We start from the raw sequence: 17186 nt of genomic DNA on the forward strand, positions 1-17186 counted from the left end.
ACCTTTTTTCCATTGATTATCTAACCAACACAGATCAATTTCCCTTAGGTGAATCTTTTCTAGGCTGCCTTTTCTTTGAAGGTATAACCCTGCAGGGCTATGCAGGAATCCCAGTTCTTGTTCCTCACTTTGCTTAGGCCCCAGATCTTTCTCTTTTTCCCAAACAGCCACTAAAAACCATTCCTCTACCAACACCAGCAAATACCCTCAAGGAAACCAGAGCTTCAGCACCATGTTAGCAAGCTGGTTTCCTGCTCCTTGTTTATTTTTGGTCCGTAAGGATATCTCTTAATTTTTTTAAGAGCTTAACTATGCCTTTATTTATTTTTTTTTTAAGATTTTATTTATTTATTCATAGAGACACAACTAGAGAGAGAGAGGCAGAGACACAGGCAGAGGGAGAAGCAGGCACCACGCAGGGAGCCCGATGTGGGACTCGATCCCGGGTCTCCAGGATCATGCCCTGGGCTGCAGGCGGCGCTAAACCTCTATGTGCCACCGGGGCTGCCCTTAACTATACCTTTAAAAAGAGGTTTGTGGTATTTTATTTAGGATATCTGTGTAGGTGTGTTGGGAAGTTTTGTTTTTGTTTTGAGGATATGTAGTCTATATTGTCAGAAATAAAAGCAATGTATCTTCAAGTAATATTTTTTACTTAGACAAATATATTGATATTCTTTCTCTTCCATAATTTTACAAATATTTGTTTATTTTAGAGAGCAGTACCTTTTAGAGGAAGGGGGGTGCAGAGGGAGAAGGAGAGAGAGAATCTCAAGCAGACTTCCTGCTGAGTGTGGAATCCAATGCAGGGCTCATCTCACAACCCTGAGATCATGACCTGAGCTGAAATCAAGAGTTGGCAGCTTAACTAACTGTGCTACCAAGGCACCCTTCCATCATTTTTCAGCTTTGAAAGTCTACCCTTCTCCACAGAGATGCTAAATAATTACCTAAATTTCTTCTAATTTAGTTATGGCTTTTTTTTTTTTAAGATTTTATTTATTCATGAGAGACGCAGAAAGAGTCAGATGTAGGCAAATGGAGAAGCATGCTTCCCGTGGGGAGCCTGATGTGGGACTTGATCCCTGGACCCCAGGATCATGCCCTGAGCTAAAGGCAGATGCTCAACCACTGAACCACCCAGGTGTCCCTATGGCTTGGTTTTTTAATGCTTAATATAGAATTAATATTTTAAGTGATCTGTTTGCTTATATAGTTAATATTTGTCAGTAGTTCAAGGGAAATTTAGAGGAAATAAAGGCTGGAAGGGAACTCATATTTATTTAGAGTATTATGGATTTTATATTCACTTTCATAATCCTTATCACAACCTTATGAAGTAGGAATTATCTTGATTTTTATGAACAGGTTAACTAAGGCTCCAGAGGTTAAGTAATTTGCTTGGGGTCACATGTATAAGGAGCAGCAGAACCAGGTTGAAATCCTTTGATCTTTCTAGTCATTCATACAGTTTACCATTAAATCTGAACTTTGCTATTCAGGGCTTTTTATCTGCTTATTACTTAGTTCTACATTTGGCTAATATAGAAGTAACTGGCAGGCAGGGGAAGTGGGAAGAAGGGAGACACATTGCCAATTGTCAAAATAAGTTTGATTAGCAGCAGATAGAAGGGCCAGGAGTAAAGACTAGACATGTTCACATGGCTATGCATACAGGGAGTATGCCAGATAACCACAGAGGCAATCGAGGCAGCAGATGGTTTGTGTCAAATTAAGGAAGGAAATCACATTTATAGAATACACAGTGTGCCAGACACTGGGACAGGTGGTGATGCTTTATTTAGGTTCTCTCATTTAAGCTTCCCCACAGAGCTGGGGATGAGTGTTAAGATTGGCAGCAGGTGGTAGCAAAGTCTCAGGTTCTTGATGGTTCAGGGTTAGGATTCCAGTTCTTGAGCAAATTGAGGTTCATTAGGGCTCTGATTTTGGTTATCCATTTAATTATTTTTTTCTGATGATAATATTAATAAGTATTGAGAAAACTTGAGAAGTAAGTTTAAAGAAGTAAATATAGTGAACCATAATCTACCAAGCAGAGGACATTTGTTAATAAGTACATGTTTGTATAATTGTTTTTCACGCTGCTGGTATGACTATATATACTATTTTGTATTCTGCATTTTTTTACAAGTGGCATTTCATAAGGATTTCCCTATACCTGTAAATATATTTTTTAAATTTTAAAGATTTTATTTATTTATTCATGAGACACACAGAGAGGCAGAGACATAGGCAGAGAGAGCAGCAGGCTCCTCACAGGGGAGCCCGACACAGGACTCAATCCCTGGACCAGGATCACGCCCTGAGCCGAAGGCAGACGCCTAACTGCTGAGCCACCCAGGCGTCCCTGCCTCTAAATATTCTTAAACATTTGCTTTTAGCAGATAATGTATGAACATATTTATGAAGCTTATAATGAAACACAGCAGTCCCTTCTCCCATCTCTAAATTCTACATTCCAGCAGCAGTGATCTCTAACTCTTTGAGTTACTGCTTCTGGAATTTGCCCTCATTTCTAAATACCAGTTTTAGATGGTATCTGTTGGTTTCCTGGTATGAAAACAGAAGATTCCATAATAGTTTGCCTCATCTCATTCTTCTAATACTGTTAGGTCTCAATTTTTGTTTTGTTGTAACTATAAATAATGTTTACTGAGCCAAGAGTTATAACTCTACGCTCAAACTTCCAACTCTGTTTGTAGCCTCAGAATTAATAATTGCTTCATTTATTTTCAGTTTTGTCATTTGTTTTCAGAGTCTCCAGCAGATCTATGAAAGCCCCCTAATGCTGTTTTCCACATGATCAAAGGCATCAGATAATCCTGAGGAGCATCACCTATACCTCTAGGATCTCCTGTCCTGCTCCATCCTTTGCCCTTCTTCAGATGCTTTCTAGGCCAGCTGCATCTCTGTCTTCATGGGATATCTTTTTAACCATCACCCTAGAAGTTCCCTTTACGTCTTTCCCACTGGATCTTGTTTTTGTCTTCAGTTGGGTAGAGTAGCTCCTTGGGAAAAAGTGTACAGAAATAAGCTTTTTGAGACCTCTTGTATTGGTTATCCATTGCTTTGTAACAAATTACTCCAACACTTAGTGACTTAAAACAACAATAAACATTTATTATTTTGTAGTCTCTGTGGCTAGGAATTTGGAATTTGGCTGGTTGGTTCTGGCTGTGAGAGTCGCATAAAATTGCAGTAAAGAGGGCAACCAACAAAGCAGTTACCTAAAGGCTTGACTAGGATCTGGAGGATTTGCTTCCAAGGTGATTCACTCACAAAGCTGGCAAGTTTTTGCTGGTGGTTTGTTGGAAGCCATAGTTCTATGGGCCTCTCCAAATGCTGCCTGAGGGCTCCCAGGACCTGGTGACTGCATCTCAGACTGATCCCAGAGAGCAAGATGGAAATGATGATGTTTTTTATGACTTATTTCTTCCACGTTCTATCCATTAGAAGTGAGTCACTAACTCCTATCCACATTCAAAGGAGTAAGTATAGGTGTGGAGATTGGAGGGGTATGAAATATTGAAGCCAAATATATAATTATAATAAGTATTTTAAGAAAGCTAAATTTCCTATTGAACAGAGAAGCCTCTACCAAAGCACCAAAGCAAGGGAGTTTGGATGCCTTCTCTTTTCCAGGTGTCCTCTAGCTGCTGCGTTAATGACTTTCTTTCTTGCTCAGGAAAAGTTTTTGAGAGTTTTATGGAGTTGAGGATAAGAGAGAAGGACGAAGAAATAAGAATAGATTCAAGGCACTTCTATCTACACACTTCATACTTACAATATCTTTAGAGATGTCTTCAAAGTTTCAAATATTTCAGGCTTATTGTCTTTTGTTTATTTTTTTTTTTAATTATAAGGAATGATTAGTGGACTTATTTTAGAATTTTTGCTTGACCCAGGGCAATTTTATCAATAGAAAGGAAAGAGACCGTACCAATTAAATGTTCATATTCTTAAAAACAAAATCTTTATCACTTCCAACTCTGCATTAGGAGTCATCTTTGGTTGGAACATCTATTTATAGCTGTCACACTTATCTTGACCATAGCTGGGGCTTGCTCTCCCTTTTTCTCTGATATACAATGTTTCCCAGTGCTTGTAGCAAAATGTAGATAAGGCTGGAGTATTTCATAAGGCTTTACCAAAGGCAGGGGAAGAAGTAAAAGGAAATAAGCATAGAGGGTAGCATGCAAGGAGATGATTTTTCATAGGAGATCTAGTTTTAGTCTTCAGCTTTGCTTTCTCTCACTCCTAGCTTGCCTCAAGATGATGAAAGCCATCTTCTCTACCACTCAGGAGAACCTTCAAGCATGTGCAGACTCTAAATTTCAAAACCAAAAGAGAGGATTTCATGATTCACACTAGGAGTGCTGTCAAATGGGTGTGGCCTGTGCCTTCCACAAGAAATCCTAACTGTATTCCAGTAGTCTCTAGGAGATGATCATATTTAATGGTATATCAGTAGCTTACTGTCCTTACTAGAGCAAGTGTGTGGTGGATGGGTTGGGAATCTGTCATAAGCTTTTTATAGAATGAATTTATTTATTATACTTATATATATTTTATGCCTTTTAAAATAAGGGATACATTGTTTTCTAATTAAAAGAACAGTGGGCTAGAGCTAGTAGACCTGAGTTCTAGTCTGATTTGCCAGTAGTAAACAGTCTCTTTTATAAGTCCTTCAAACTTTCTATAGCTTCGTTGAGAGATTTGAGTATAGTCTACAGTTTTATGATTAACTATCAATAGATTTTTTTTAAAGATTTTATTTATTCGAGAGAGAGTGAGTGAGTGAGCGGGAGAGAGCATGAGCAGGAAGGAGAGAAACAGGCTCCCCACTGAGCAGGGAGCCTGACACAGGGCTCCATCCCAGGATCCCAGAAACATTACCTGAGCCAAAGGCAGACACTTAACTGACTAAACCATCCAGGTGCCCCGACTATCATTAGATTCTATAATCTATCAAATGATTATAGAATTCATACCCGAGTCTTTCTCTTTGTGGTACAGTAGTCTGTTTTGTGTGATGTTGAGATACTAGTGAGGAATAAAGGCCCAATTGTTGCAATGAGAAAACATAATCCATTTTATGATATACCTTAGAGGACAGCTTCTCCATTATACTGACAGGTAGGACCTGCATATATTTAGAAAGGGCCATTGGTGCTTACTATGAGTTGTTTGTAAAGTAAACATTTACCTCCATCTCACATATAAATTTATATATTCTTAAACAATTTAATTGTATCTCTTTAAATCTATACTTAGATTCTGTGCTTTCTGGTTTTATTTCTTTCATGGTTTTGGCATTTTACCTTTAAAAATTTTAAGTTAGCGAACAAGAGCATCATGTGTTAAAAGTATTTTAAGAGTAAGTTATTTAATACTCATAGTTAAGACTGGTTTTTTACTTCTACTTATGCATAATTTCTTTTTTCCAGAGTGAAAAGCTTTTGTTATACGATACAGTCCAGAGTGAACTGGAGGAGAAGATAAGAAGGCTTGAAGAGGATAGACACAGCATTGATATCACCTCAGGTAACAGGAATGACATGATTATGATATTTCCTTAAGTGACACTGAACCTATGATTTATGTAGTGTCTTATAATATCCTAGTCTCTTAATATAAACAGTATGTAAATGAAAGATCCTAATGAGAGGAGAAAGAGGAGACTTGTAAAGAATTTGATAGGCTTGTGATTGATTGTGTTGTGTTGATTTTATTTGAATTCACATTTCAGAAAGACAGAAAATGGGGCACATGAAAAGGGACAGAAGAGAAATGTGAGAGAAACTGTAGGAGTAAGAATAGTTCACTTTAAGAATAATGAGAATATTTTTATAATATAAGAATAGTATTGGAAGACAGCTACAATATATATTCTTCCCTCTAAGTGTTGAAAGATCAGGTGGAAGAAGGAATAAAAATCTTTTCTTTTTGGTATCATACAAACTGGAAATTAAGGTAGATTTCTGTCTCAGAAAAAGGATAACTTATTAATAATTAGAATAGTCCAACATTGAAGTTGGCTTTTTCAGGGATATTATGGAAACCCTTTCTACATTGGGTTGACGATGTACAGGGTTATCCTACAGATCTTGTATGTATATTATTTTACCTCTTAAAAAATTTTATTTCTTTGGCATAGAGTAGGCAAAGGAATCAGATAAGCTGAACTCTACTGCCATGGCCCCAGTCCCCACTACTTGGGTGACTATGAGCAACAGTTACTCTAGTTTTTCTAAATCAGTCTCCTTGTCTGTAAAATTGAAGCAATAGGAATGAATGCCTACCTCAGAGATAGCTTTGAGAATTAGATGACACAATGCATGTAATGTATATTTAATAAAGTACCTATGTCCATCACTTATTGGTCATTAAAGTGCCCAGGTGATTTTTACTTTAATGAAATTTTATAGTCATATGTGTATATATGTATATATATACATAGCTACCAATGAAATACTGCTACCATGAAATTACATAGCCTTTTCCCCTGCTTTGATCTCCAGGAGCTAATACTTAATTTTTATTTGCCAGAGCTATGGAATGATGAGCTTCAGTCAAGAAAAAAGAGAAAGGATCCTTTCAGTCCTGACAAAAAGAAGCCAGTTGTTGTTTCAGATATCCTTTTCTGAATTCTTTTTGCTTCACTATACATTTCTGCATTGTGCATAGCTTTGTATTTTTATTAGTATACATTGACTTTATATGATCCTGTCTGTAGTAGGTAAAAGATGACTTATAAAACTGGTTAAAGGCAGAAAATATAATTTAGATTAAGAGGGGTAGGGAAGAAGTAGAAATTTAGTCATGATCTCAGCTTTGAAAGAAAATTAATATGGCTTTGTAGTTCACAAAAGCTTTGTTGTGAATCAGCTGTTTAGCATATAGCATGATTGTTTAATTCACACGTATTTTTTTTTTAACACTTTCAATATTTCTGAAGTTGGAATGTATTTATTTTAAGGCTTTTTTGTTTTTTGTTTTTGAGAGAGAGAAAGAGAGAGAGGGGAGCAGTAGAAGGAGAGGGAAAGAGGATCTTAAACAGGCTCCACACCCAGCATGGAATCTGATGTGGAGATCGATATCATAACCCTGTCATCATGACCTGAACCGAAATCAAGTTGGACACCTAACCAACTGAGGCACCCATGTGCTCCAGAAATTGGAGGGTTGTTTAAAGTAATATGTGTTTTCAATCAAGGTATTCCCTGTGGTACCCTCCCCTTACCACTCTGCCTTTGCCCATCCCCACCTCAAAACAGTGATTAGGTTGGTGGTATATCTTACAATCAGTGATAACAGAGAATTAACAGAATATGGTTATAGCATCTGAAGTACTGGAATATATTTATCATGGTACTAAGTTTTTTGGAGAATAATTTGAAGTCAGAATTCAGCATGCCAAAGGATTATATCCAGAAATCATTGTGCCAATTCTCTGAAAAACAGAAGTTTGGGAATTCAAAGTGTGAAATTCTTACAGCTAAGTTAACCTTGACTTTTCTACGTCCATATATAGTTTATATGCTACAAGATCTTGATATTCTTGAAGACTGGACAACAATTAGGAAGGTATGATTAAAGAGTAATGGAATACAAGTACCTTTTATAGTGAATTTTTAAAGATTTCTGTTGTTTTTTACTAACACATCAAAATATGATTATTGTTAATATGCTTTGCAACATTCTATAGCAATTAATGCTAATACAGATAATGGATTGTAAGAATATTTTAGGAGAGACATATCAGCAACTTGATTGTATTTTTTCCTGTAATAATCTAATAATTTGTGCAAAAGTACAGAAAAGCATTTATTTTAGGTTGCCCCAAAATAACAATAACCTTTCTGTGCCTTGTCCTTAGCCCATTCCTGGCTTACTAGGGCACTCAATAAATATTTCTTGAATGAATGAAAGTGAGTGTTTGAACCCTTATTGTATGTCCTTTTCATTCTGTCATTAAATATTCAAGAATTATGGGATTTTCTGTGCTTGTTTAAAAGTAGAGACTTATTTTTTGTATTAAATTTTTCCATTTGGGGATCCCTGGGTGGCTCAGCAGTTCAGTGCCTGCCTTTGGCCCAGGGCGTGATCCTGGAGTCCCAGGATCAAGTCCCGTGTCGGGCTCCCAGCATGGAGCCTGCTTCTCTCTCTGCCTCTCTCTCTCTCTCTCTCTCTCTCTGTCTATCATGAATAAATAAAATCTTAAAAAAAAATAAATTTTTCTGTTTTCAGAAACTTCTCAGTTGAGAGAGATAATTCAGATATTGATAACACCTCTAGGTGAAATGGTTATTCTTTATATTCCTTATGGTCTTAGACATTAAAATTTATTAGAGGAGCTGAAGATTGTATTTCACTTTTAGCTATTGAGGTCATCAGTAGTGTTGTAGACATTAAATAGATCCCAAATTTACTTTATCAGTATATTAACTCTTTCTTCTTTTTTAATTAAGGCAATGGCTACACTGGGTCCACACAGAGTGAAAACAGAACGTAAGTCATTTAATCTACATTTAGGAATCTTGTCTGTGAAGAATCTTGTTGAATCAGGGCTGTTAAGTCATCCACATACTAAACAGTGCCTCCATTTCATTTCATCAGTGAACACTACTCCTGGAATTATGATATTTTAAATCCTACTTAAAATTGGCACTAGTAACTGATAATGTACCTGCTTCCGCTTCTGGCACTTGCCTAGTTAATTAATGGTTTATTGTACATTGTATAGCTTCATTTTGTAGTTATATTAAAAACTTTGTGAATTATATAGGAAATGAAGAAATTCTCTTGTTTCTGTCATTTACCTTTGTTATCTAAAATATTTTTAGTGTTTTTTTTTCTCACATATATGCATGGACTGGTGTTAATGTTCTGCACTTTTGTTCTGACAATATCTTATTAATATAACAGTTTTTGAACTGATCCCTTTAGCACCTGTGAAACTGGAAAAACATCTACATAGTGCTAGATCTGAAGAAGGAAGATTATATTATGATGGTGAATGGTATATACGTGGACAAACAATATGTATTGATAAAAAAGATGAATGTCCTACAAGGTAAAAATTATCATTCAGTTTTGCTCAGTATTATAGTTTATAACACTGTTGTCAATAAATATTTGCCCCCTCTGTAGTGCATTCATAATACACCATTCATTAGTTGCTTAAAGATCCTTTTCTCTTGGCATATGATTTGGTTAGCATGTGTGTATACCAGTGTTAATATTTGTAGACTAATGTCACGCATTAAGTTCTTGAGCACAAGCATTAACACAAGAAGAAATGTTGGAATTATTTAGCCAGGTAAGTAGTGCTATTTGTTCTTAAAGTAGATGATGAATTGTTAGGATTTTAATATTATGATCTTTAAACCAGCCTGTTAGGCATTTTGGGTGGACATATTAATCGTTAACTTTTTTTGCATGTGTTACAGTATGTATCAATTAGAGTAGGAAAGGAATGTAAATTAACAAAAATACCCTAAGAGTCCCAGGAATTACAGTGTAACTTGAAAACTGAAAGCTGCCTTTTTAAAAGGCTCAATCTGTCTAAGCTTAAATAAGGTTTACATAATTATATAGCCTTCTAAGTTTTTGTGTTTTTTTAGAGATTTTATTTTTTTAAGTAATCTCTACACCCATTATGGGGCTCAGATCCACAGCCCTGAGATCAAGAGTCCCATATTCCACTGACTGAACCAACCAAGTGCCGCTATAGCCTTCTAAGTTTTAACTGGTTGTAGCCTTTGGAAAATATTAATGCTAATTACTACTTTTGTTCCTTCAGTAGTTTAGTAATTCTGAGTGATAGCCTTCTACAGTAAGAAAGTATCTTTTTCTAGGTATGAATGGTTAATGCAGTGTTTTCTATTTAAAGAAGAATACTCATTTTCCAAATACAGTAGTTTTACTAGTAGTATTTACTAATTTCATCTGTAAAGTTTTAGGATACTAGGAGTATTGTGTATAGTAATTTTCCTCATAGAAGCCCACTGAGCTAATTCCTAGGTTCTATGTGATACCCCTAGATTTTTTGCTTTATCTTATTGCTTTTAAGACATTTTACTGATTATTTAGCATGTGATTTAAAAAGAGATGAAATAGTACAAGAGGATTAAACACAAATCTATTTTTAAAAATATCTCTACATAAAGATAAAGTAGTGTCAAAAAGAATCCATGTAAGTACCAAAAAATGGTTTGACACTGGGAATTACGAATACCAATTAGGAATTGGTATTTTTAAGATTTCCTACACTGGGTGTTATATGTAAATGATGAGTCACTAAATTCAATTCCTGAAACCAATATTACACTATGTGTTAGTTAACTAGAATTTAAATAAGAACTTAAAATAAGTGGATACTCTGGAAAACTAAAGCATTTAAAAAACTGGAATATTTCCTAACAGCTGGGGGTGATATAAATTGGAGGTGTAAAAGTATATAATTAGTGTTTTTGACTCCAATGTGTGTTTTGGGGGATGGGTTGGGGTGGGGATGTAGTAGATACAGTGTGCATTTAATTGTTCTAATAGTAAATATGACCAATTCTATTAAAGAAAGGAGACTGTCTCTTAAGTGTTGCTGACTCTGGTGTTTTTGACCACGTGCCCTGCTGGTAGTGCAGCATTGTGGTAAATGACAATTATGTACCTGAATCCACTCTTGCAGTCCAGCTATTCTGGTTTTATGGCTTGTACTCTAAAATGAGTGGTGGAGGTGTACTGCAATTCATTCATTCATTCATTCCTTTTTCCCCCCCCTTTTTAGTGCTGTAATTACAACAATTAACCATGATGAAGTTTGGTTTAAGAGGCCTGATGGAAGCAAATCTAAGCTTTACATTTCACAGCTACAGAAAGGAAAATATTCAATTAAACATTCATAATCATGATTTAAGTGTTACCTAAAGCTACCTTATTAGTGTTATCAAGTGTGATGTGCCATGGGAGTTAAAAATGTATTCAATAACTTAATATTCTCATCAAATCATGAGAGACTGTATTTGTAGGTAGTACTCTAAGTAGACTTCATATTGATATGTCAATGAGACAGTAATAAAAACTTAATCATGATCATTACATTTATTTGCCTTTTAGGTCCAGTGACCAATAGGTATATATGGTAGAGGTTTCTTACTAAATTTTTTGTTTTTTAAAAACATTATGCAAATCTGTCTTATCTTTAGTGAACTCTGTTCCTAAATGGCTATATTTGTCTGCAGTTTCTTTGATTTTTCACATCTTTGTCATTTACTGTGTTTGTAAATAAGCCTGATAAAATGTTTCTTATAAATGGTTTGTACTAGTACATTAGTGTTAAATCAGAATTGAGATTTAAACATATATACGTGAGTATGTATATATGGCATCATCAGCTAATTTAGAACTGATGGCCTTTCTTTACAATCTTGTTTTACCCAAAATTAAGCTATTGGGTTTGAAAGCTTAAAGGGAGCACTTTTGTAGACTAGCAGCTTTCTTTCTCCTCTTCCTTGATTGTATGGTGGTGACCTATTTTTACAAATTATACTTAATGTTAATTAGTAAAATTAGCATCAAGTAATAACAAGCTTCTACCTGTATTTCTTGTGAACTTTAGAGGGCAGGTATTTATGCCTGGTATTTATGTTGCAGTATATAAGTGGTGAATAGTAACTGACAGTATTGTGGTGCTTGCTGTACATGTCTGATCTTTTGAAACAGATTTTTAGTAAGCATTTTCCAGAGGTAAAACTAGGTTCTTATCTTAATTGTATTCCTAGGGCAAACTAGACAGGGATAATTTTCTTGAATCTATTCCCAAATTAATATTTTTATCTTTGGTGTTTCTACACTTTAATAAGGCCACTTGGTGCAATTTAGAAAGTATTGACCTCTCTTCCCTTAGCCACATGCAAAATTAATTTCTAAAACCTCAGGAACAGTACAAAGAATTGAAACCCTCAATATGGCAGCACAATTGGCTGTAGTATATATTAGGGTACAACCAAATCAAGTTTTCCTGGTGGTCTTGTGCACTTTAATTTCTGTTATAATGAGACTGAAGAGGATGAGAAAGAGAGCTACTTATTAACACTTAGGGCAGGAATATCTGCATTATTCCGTTTGTTTTCTTACTCTTTTACCTCTGCAAACATCTTCCTGTGCAGATCACTACTTCACAGTTGCCAAATGTTGAAATATTTGACTTCTGAAACTCGTTATCAGCAAAGTTATATACTTTGTTCTGTTTCTAATTAACCTTAGCAAATGTACATAATGTCATAATCCTATAGTATTTGACAGTACTTATGTATACAATGTTTCATAAGCATTTTTAATAAGATTTGTATTTTTAAATTTAGTATATAATAAAAAGATGTGTTTGAGTGTCATTTGTAGTGTCTTGAATTACTCCTGTGTAAATTCTCAATAACTTGTCCACTTCTAAGAATGATTTGAGCCAATTTACATTAATAGGTACAGAGAGTTGTGAGTGTTGAACAAATGTTTCTGCTTCTCTAAGCCACAATTCAACCTCTATTGGGGTATATTTAGATATTCAAGATGGCCAAGTTATGCTTAATTTAAAAATATGCACATATGTTATACTTTAATAAGAATGCACTGTGTATGTTCTGAGATTCTAAATAGAAAATCTTTATTTTAAAAAGTATGATTTAGTGCATTAACTTTAAAAACATCTACAACTGTAATCATCTATAAAGTACTATAAAATAAAGTACTACAAAGTACTATAAAATATATTTTTAAATTTCATATTGGCAGTTTGCCATTAGATTCTGATCAAAAGGTTTTAGGATTGTTAGAATCTGTGAAGTGTGATATTATCAGTTGCTGTTGCTATCGTTATGTGTACAATCAGCCTCTGTTTTAGGATCAATTTATGGTCCTTTCCTGCCACAGCTCAGTATTTCATAATCAGCCCACCATTTCTTGCCATTTCCCATTTAAAAAACACCCCACCAATCACTAATCCAATGCATCACTAATAATTATTAGCGAATTAAGAGCACAGTCCTCATTCTCTACCATTGGTGGCTTGGGCTCTGAGTACTTTTCGTTGCAGCCTTTTTCATATGAAGGTTGTTCTGATACACAGATTATTCCTCAGAACTCAAACATGGAGCACCTGGGTTAAGCATCTGCCTTCGGCACAGGTCATGATCCTGGGGTCCTGGGATCAAGTCCCACGTTGGACTCCCTGCTCTCTCTGCTTCTCCCACTCCTTCTGTCCCTCCCCCTCCTTGTGCCCTCTCTCTCTCTCTCTCTCTCTAATAAATGAAGAAAATCTTAAAAAATAAAACAATGAGGCTAATGCTTAAAAAAATTTCAAACACCACTTAGAGAATTGTGTACATCTCACTGATAATTATTTAAAAAGAACAGGGACATTGGCTGTTATTTCGAAGAATTTATTTGTGAACCCAGTAAGTTCCATATACTAAAACTGAACTAAAATGAATTTATAAGGTAAGAAAATTAGATGCAGGATGAATATATTAAGTAGGATTTATGTAGTCCCATGCCAAATTGGAATATAAACTATTTTAATTGGTAAAGATAGGAGATTAAAATATTTTTTAAAGGAACATGAAAGCTTAGAATGAGGTTAGAGAAAAACGCATGTTCCTTATATTGTCTTTATGGATGAACTATAGGAATTGTGGCTGGTAGGTCAGGTGAGATTAACTGAGGCAGTTACCCCCATTGGTCACTGTGGCCTAGTCTGAGTCACAGGCCCCAAAACTTGAACTTTATATATCCTGTTAAGGGCTCAATTGTACCTCCCCTTTACCCCATACCAAATTCATATGCTGAAGCAATTACCCCCAGCAGCTCAGAATATGACTGTAATTGGGGATAGCGTCTTTGAGAGGTGAGATTAGGTAGACTCTAATCTAATTTGACTAATATCCTTATAAGAAGAAGAGATTTGGACATCAGACATGCACACAGAAGTGACTGTGTGAGGACAGAACAAGGTCACTACCTGTAAGCCAAGAGAGACCTCAGAAGAAACCAAACCCACCGACACCTTGATCCTGGGCTTCTCACATCCAGCGCTGTGAGAAAACAAGTGTCTGCAGTTCAAGCCACCTGTCTGTGGTATTTGGTTAAGGCAGCCCTAGCAAACTGATACATGCCCCCAGGTGACAGCCCTGGGGAGTTAGGATTGAAGGGGCAGGCAAGCATCATCAGTTTAATAATTTAAACTGGGAAGTATAATTGAGAAGGAGACCTGGCTCCTGAAGTCTGTTCTTTCCTTCTACGAAAATAGATGAAAGCAACTCTGTGATCAGGAGATTTGTTTTGGTGAAACCAGAGTTGTCAGTTCATTGGTGAGGGTATCTCCTTTCCAGTACTGTGCTGGACACGTTGCTGTCATCTTACCGTCAACTTTCTTTTCTTTCCTGGTACCCTGGTGACCAAGATCTCTTCTCTGTTGATGGGCTGTGCAGTCCCTGCCCACATCCCCCTCTAAGTTCTTTCTATACCGTAAGCTTTCCAGCTCTGGCCAGTTTACTGGACCAGAATGGACCCTGACTCACGGGCAGCCAGTGATAGTACTTGAAATTTTTAATGCTTGCCATCTACCGGAGACTGTATTTAATGTATAAACAAAGTTATTTAATATTTTACATGTTTAAAACAAAATGTAATGTAAGAATTCTAATATGTTTACTCTTTAAGAATTTATTATATATTAGGAATTTCTGGTCATGAGGTTTTTCACAAGGTACCAAAGGCAAAATACTGTGACAGAACTTATTTTTGGAATGTTCTAAAAACCGTTGGTTTTATCTCAAGTTGCTAATCTTTCTGAAAAATGTGTCTGTTTTCCCTTCCCATCTGCCCATCCATCCATCCATCCATCCATCCATCCGTCACTAGAAAGCAACTATAAGTCTAAAATGTCTTTGCTTCTAAACTTGAAGCTAATATATTCTCTTTCAAAGACACATTTCAGGGACCCTTGGGTGGCTCAGTGATCCTAGCGCCTGCCTTCGGCCCAGCGTGTGATCCTGGAGTCCTGGGATCAAGTCCCACATCAGGCTCCCTGTGTGGGGCCTGCTTCTCCCTCTGCCTGTGTCTCTGCCTCTCTCTCTCTCAGTGTCTCTCATGAATAAATAAATAAAATCTAAAAAAAAAAAAAAGACATTTTATTATTAAGTAAGGTCAAGGGAAAAAGTTTTGTAGGAACAGTCTTTAAAGTTTGCGTTTCCTTTTCTTACTCGTTTTCCTCTGATACAGGTTTGAGTTGGGTGACCTTGCCAGCACTCTCTTGAAGAGAGAAGTGTAATTCTAGTCCAGAAGCAGGCCACATGGTAGCTTTTCATCTCTACCAGAAAGATTATAGTTTATCGTATTAAAATGCTTAGAAAACCAGATCCTTGAGCAGAAGCTAAATGACATCTGCTATTAGAGGGATCGGAAAAGAAATATGATATTTCACTTGTTATTGAAAGAATTTGAAAATGGCATTCTTAATGGCAGAAACGGTAAGTGCTTTCACTTGTTTGAGGATAAATTTATGATTTCAGTATATTATGTTTAAGTACATCTATGGGCAATTGCACTTACTAAGGAAAACTGATTTTTTTTTTATACAAAGACTTTAGGCACTGTTTAAGTTACCTATTGACTACAGCAGTTTTTGGTTCAGCTTATAGCCCATGGTGTTAACTTATATTTTATAATTATATATGTATATATAATAACAGTATCCACTACACAAGGGCCAACTTGGTTTGGGTAAACTTATAATTATATATGTATATATAATAACAGTATCCACTACACAAGGGCCAACTTGGTTTGGGTAAACTTATAATTATATATGTATATATAATAACAGTATCTACTACACAAGGGCCAACTTGGTTTGGGTATTTCCTAAACCCACTTGAGCTGTGCCCTCTTATGCCCAAGGGGTCTTTTGGGGGTCCTCAGGCATATAGGAAGGGGAGCTCACTCACCCTACTTCCCTTTCTTTAGATCTCTCCTCTCCCTCCCAGGGAAGCTGCTCAAGGGCATTCTCGGCAGTGATCATGGCCCAAGCCCACTCTGTGCAAGACTGCCAAAGCAGGAGGAAACCCAAGAAAGAGAGGCTGCTGTTCTGGCCACTCTACCTGCAAGATTCCTCCTGTACTCAGTTGGTTCTCTGGACTTACTCTTTTGTACCTCCATTTTGAGCTTTAAAAGATTCTGTAAGATTCTAGCCCTATATTGTTTTTCTGTCAGGTAAATAAAATACAGCATAGCAGACCTATTATTTACACTAAAGGAATAGTATGTGTATTTTTTTAGATTTTCTTTTTTACTTATTAGAGAGAGAGATAAGGAGGAAGAGACAGGCAGGCTCTGTGCTTAGCAGAGAGCCTGACATAGGAGAGCCATCTCACAACTCTTGAGAGCCAAAATCAAGAGTTGGATGCTCAACTGACTGAACCACCCAGGCACCGCAATCCTTTTTATTTTTATTTTTATTGATTATTTATTTATTAAAAAAGATTTTATTTATTCATGAAAGACACACAGAGGCAGACACAGGCAGAGGGAAAAGCAAGCTCCATGCAAGGAGCCTGATGCAGGACTCAATCCCAGGACCCTGGGATCATGATCTGAGCCAAAGGCAGACACTCAACCACTGAGCCACAGGCATCCTCCACAATCCTTTTTAAATATGTCTTGGTGATCATTCCATATCCACCCTCAGAGATCCAGTTCATTCTTTTTAATGACTGCATTGTATTCATTTTATGGAATTAACACATGGAATTCCATGGTATGGAATTGATGAATATTTAGAGTTTCCCTTTCTTATCAATAAGGCCAAAGTGAACACTCTTGGACATATATTTTTGACCTTGGGAAAGAATATATTTGTAGTATAAATTTCAAGTAGAATTGCTTGGTCAAGTGGTAGGGGATTCTTAGAATTTACTAGATATTGCCAAATTTCCCTGCAAATAAATTGTACCCATTTTACACTCCCAGTAACCATATGCAATGGTGCCTATTTCTCCTTATCACCAGAAACACTGATTCTGGTAATTAATTTTCAATGTCATTCTTCTACTTTCTCATTTTATTTTTTTTCCTTCAGGCTGTATGACAACCCTCATTCAAGCTCTTTTTAG

The 17186-nt window shown here is 36.1% G+C and overlaps 1 protein-coding gene across 4 annotated transcripts in view; it reads left to right on the top strand.

The window, feature by feature from the left end:
* BRMS1L (BRMS1 like transcriptional repressor) overlaps positions 1–12416 on the top strand; it is a 30415-nt gene extending 17999 nt beyond the window's left edge. For 2 of the 4 annotated variants that reach the window (XM_026019030.2, XM_072761432.1), the window contains 6 exons: positions 5469–5565; positions 6571–6654; positions 7544–7608; positions 8493–8532; positions 8971–9097; positions 10811–12416. In XM_026019030.2, coding sequence (XP_025874815.2) covers positions 5469–5565; positions 6571–6654; positions 7544–7608; positions 8493–8532; positions 8971–9097; positions 10811–10928 — 531 coding nt within the window. In that variant the 3' untranslated portion in view covers positions 10929–12416. Of the gene's footprint in view, positions 1–5468; positions 5566–6570; positions 6655–7543; positions 7609–8492; positions 8533–8949; positions 9098–10810 lie in introns of all 4 variants that reach the window. The other 2 variants (XM_026019029.2, XM_026019031.2) reach the window with 1 other exon arrangement.
* Positions 12417–17186: the final 4770 nt, after the last annotated feature.

This window comes from Vulpes vulpes, chromosome 6, assembly GCF_048418805.1.
Source record: "Vulpes vulpes isolate BD-2025 chromosome 6, VulVul3, whole genome shotgun sequence".
NCBI classification, from domain to species: Eukaryota; Metazoa; Chordata; class Mammalia; order Carnivora; family Canidae; genus Vulpes; species Vulpes vulpes.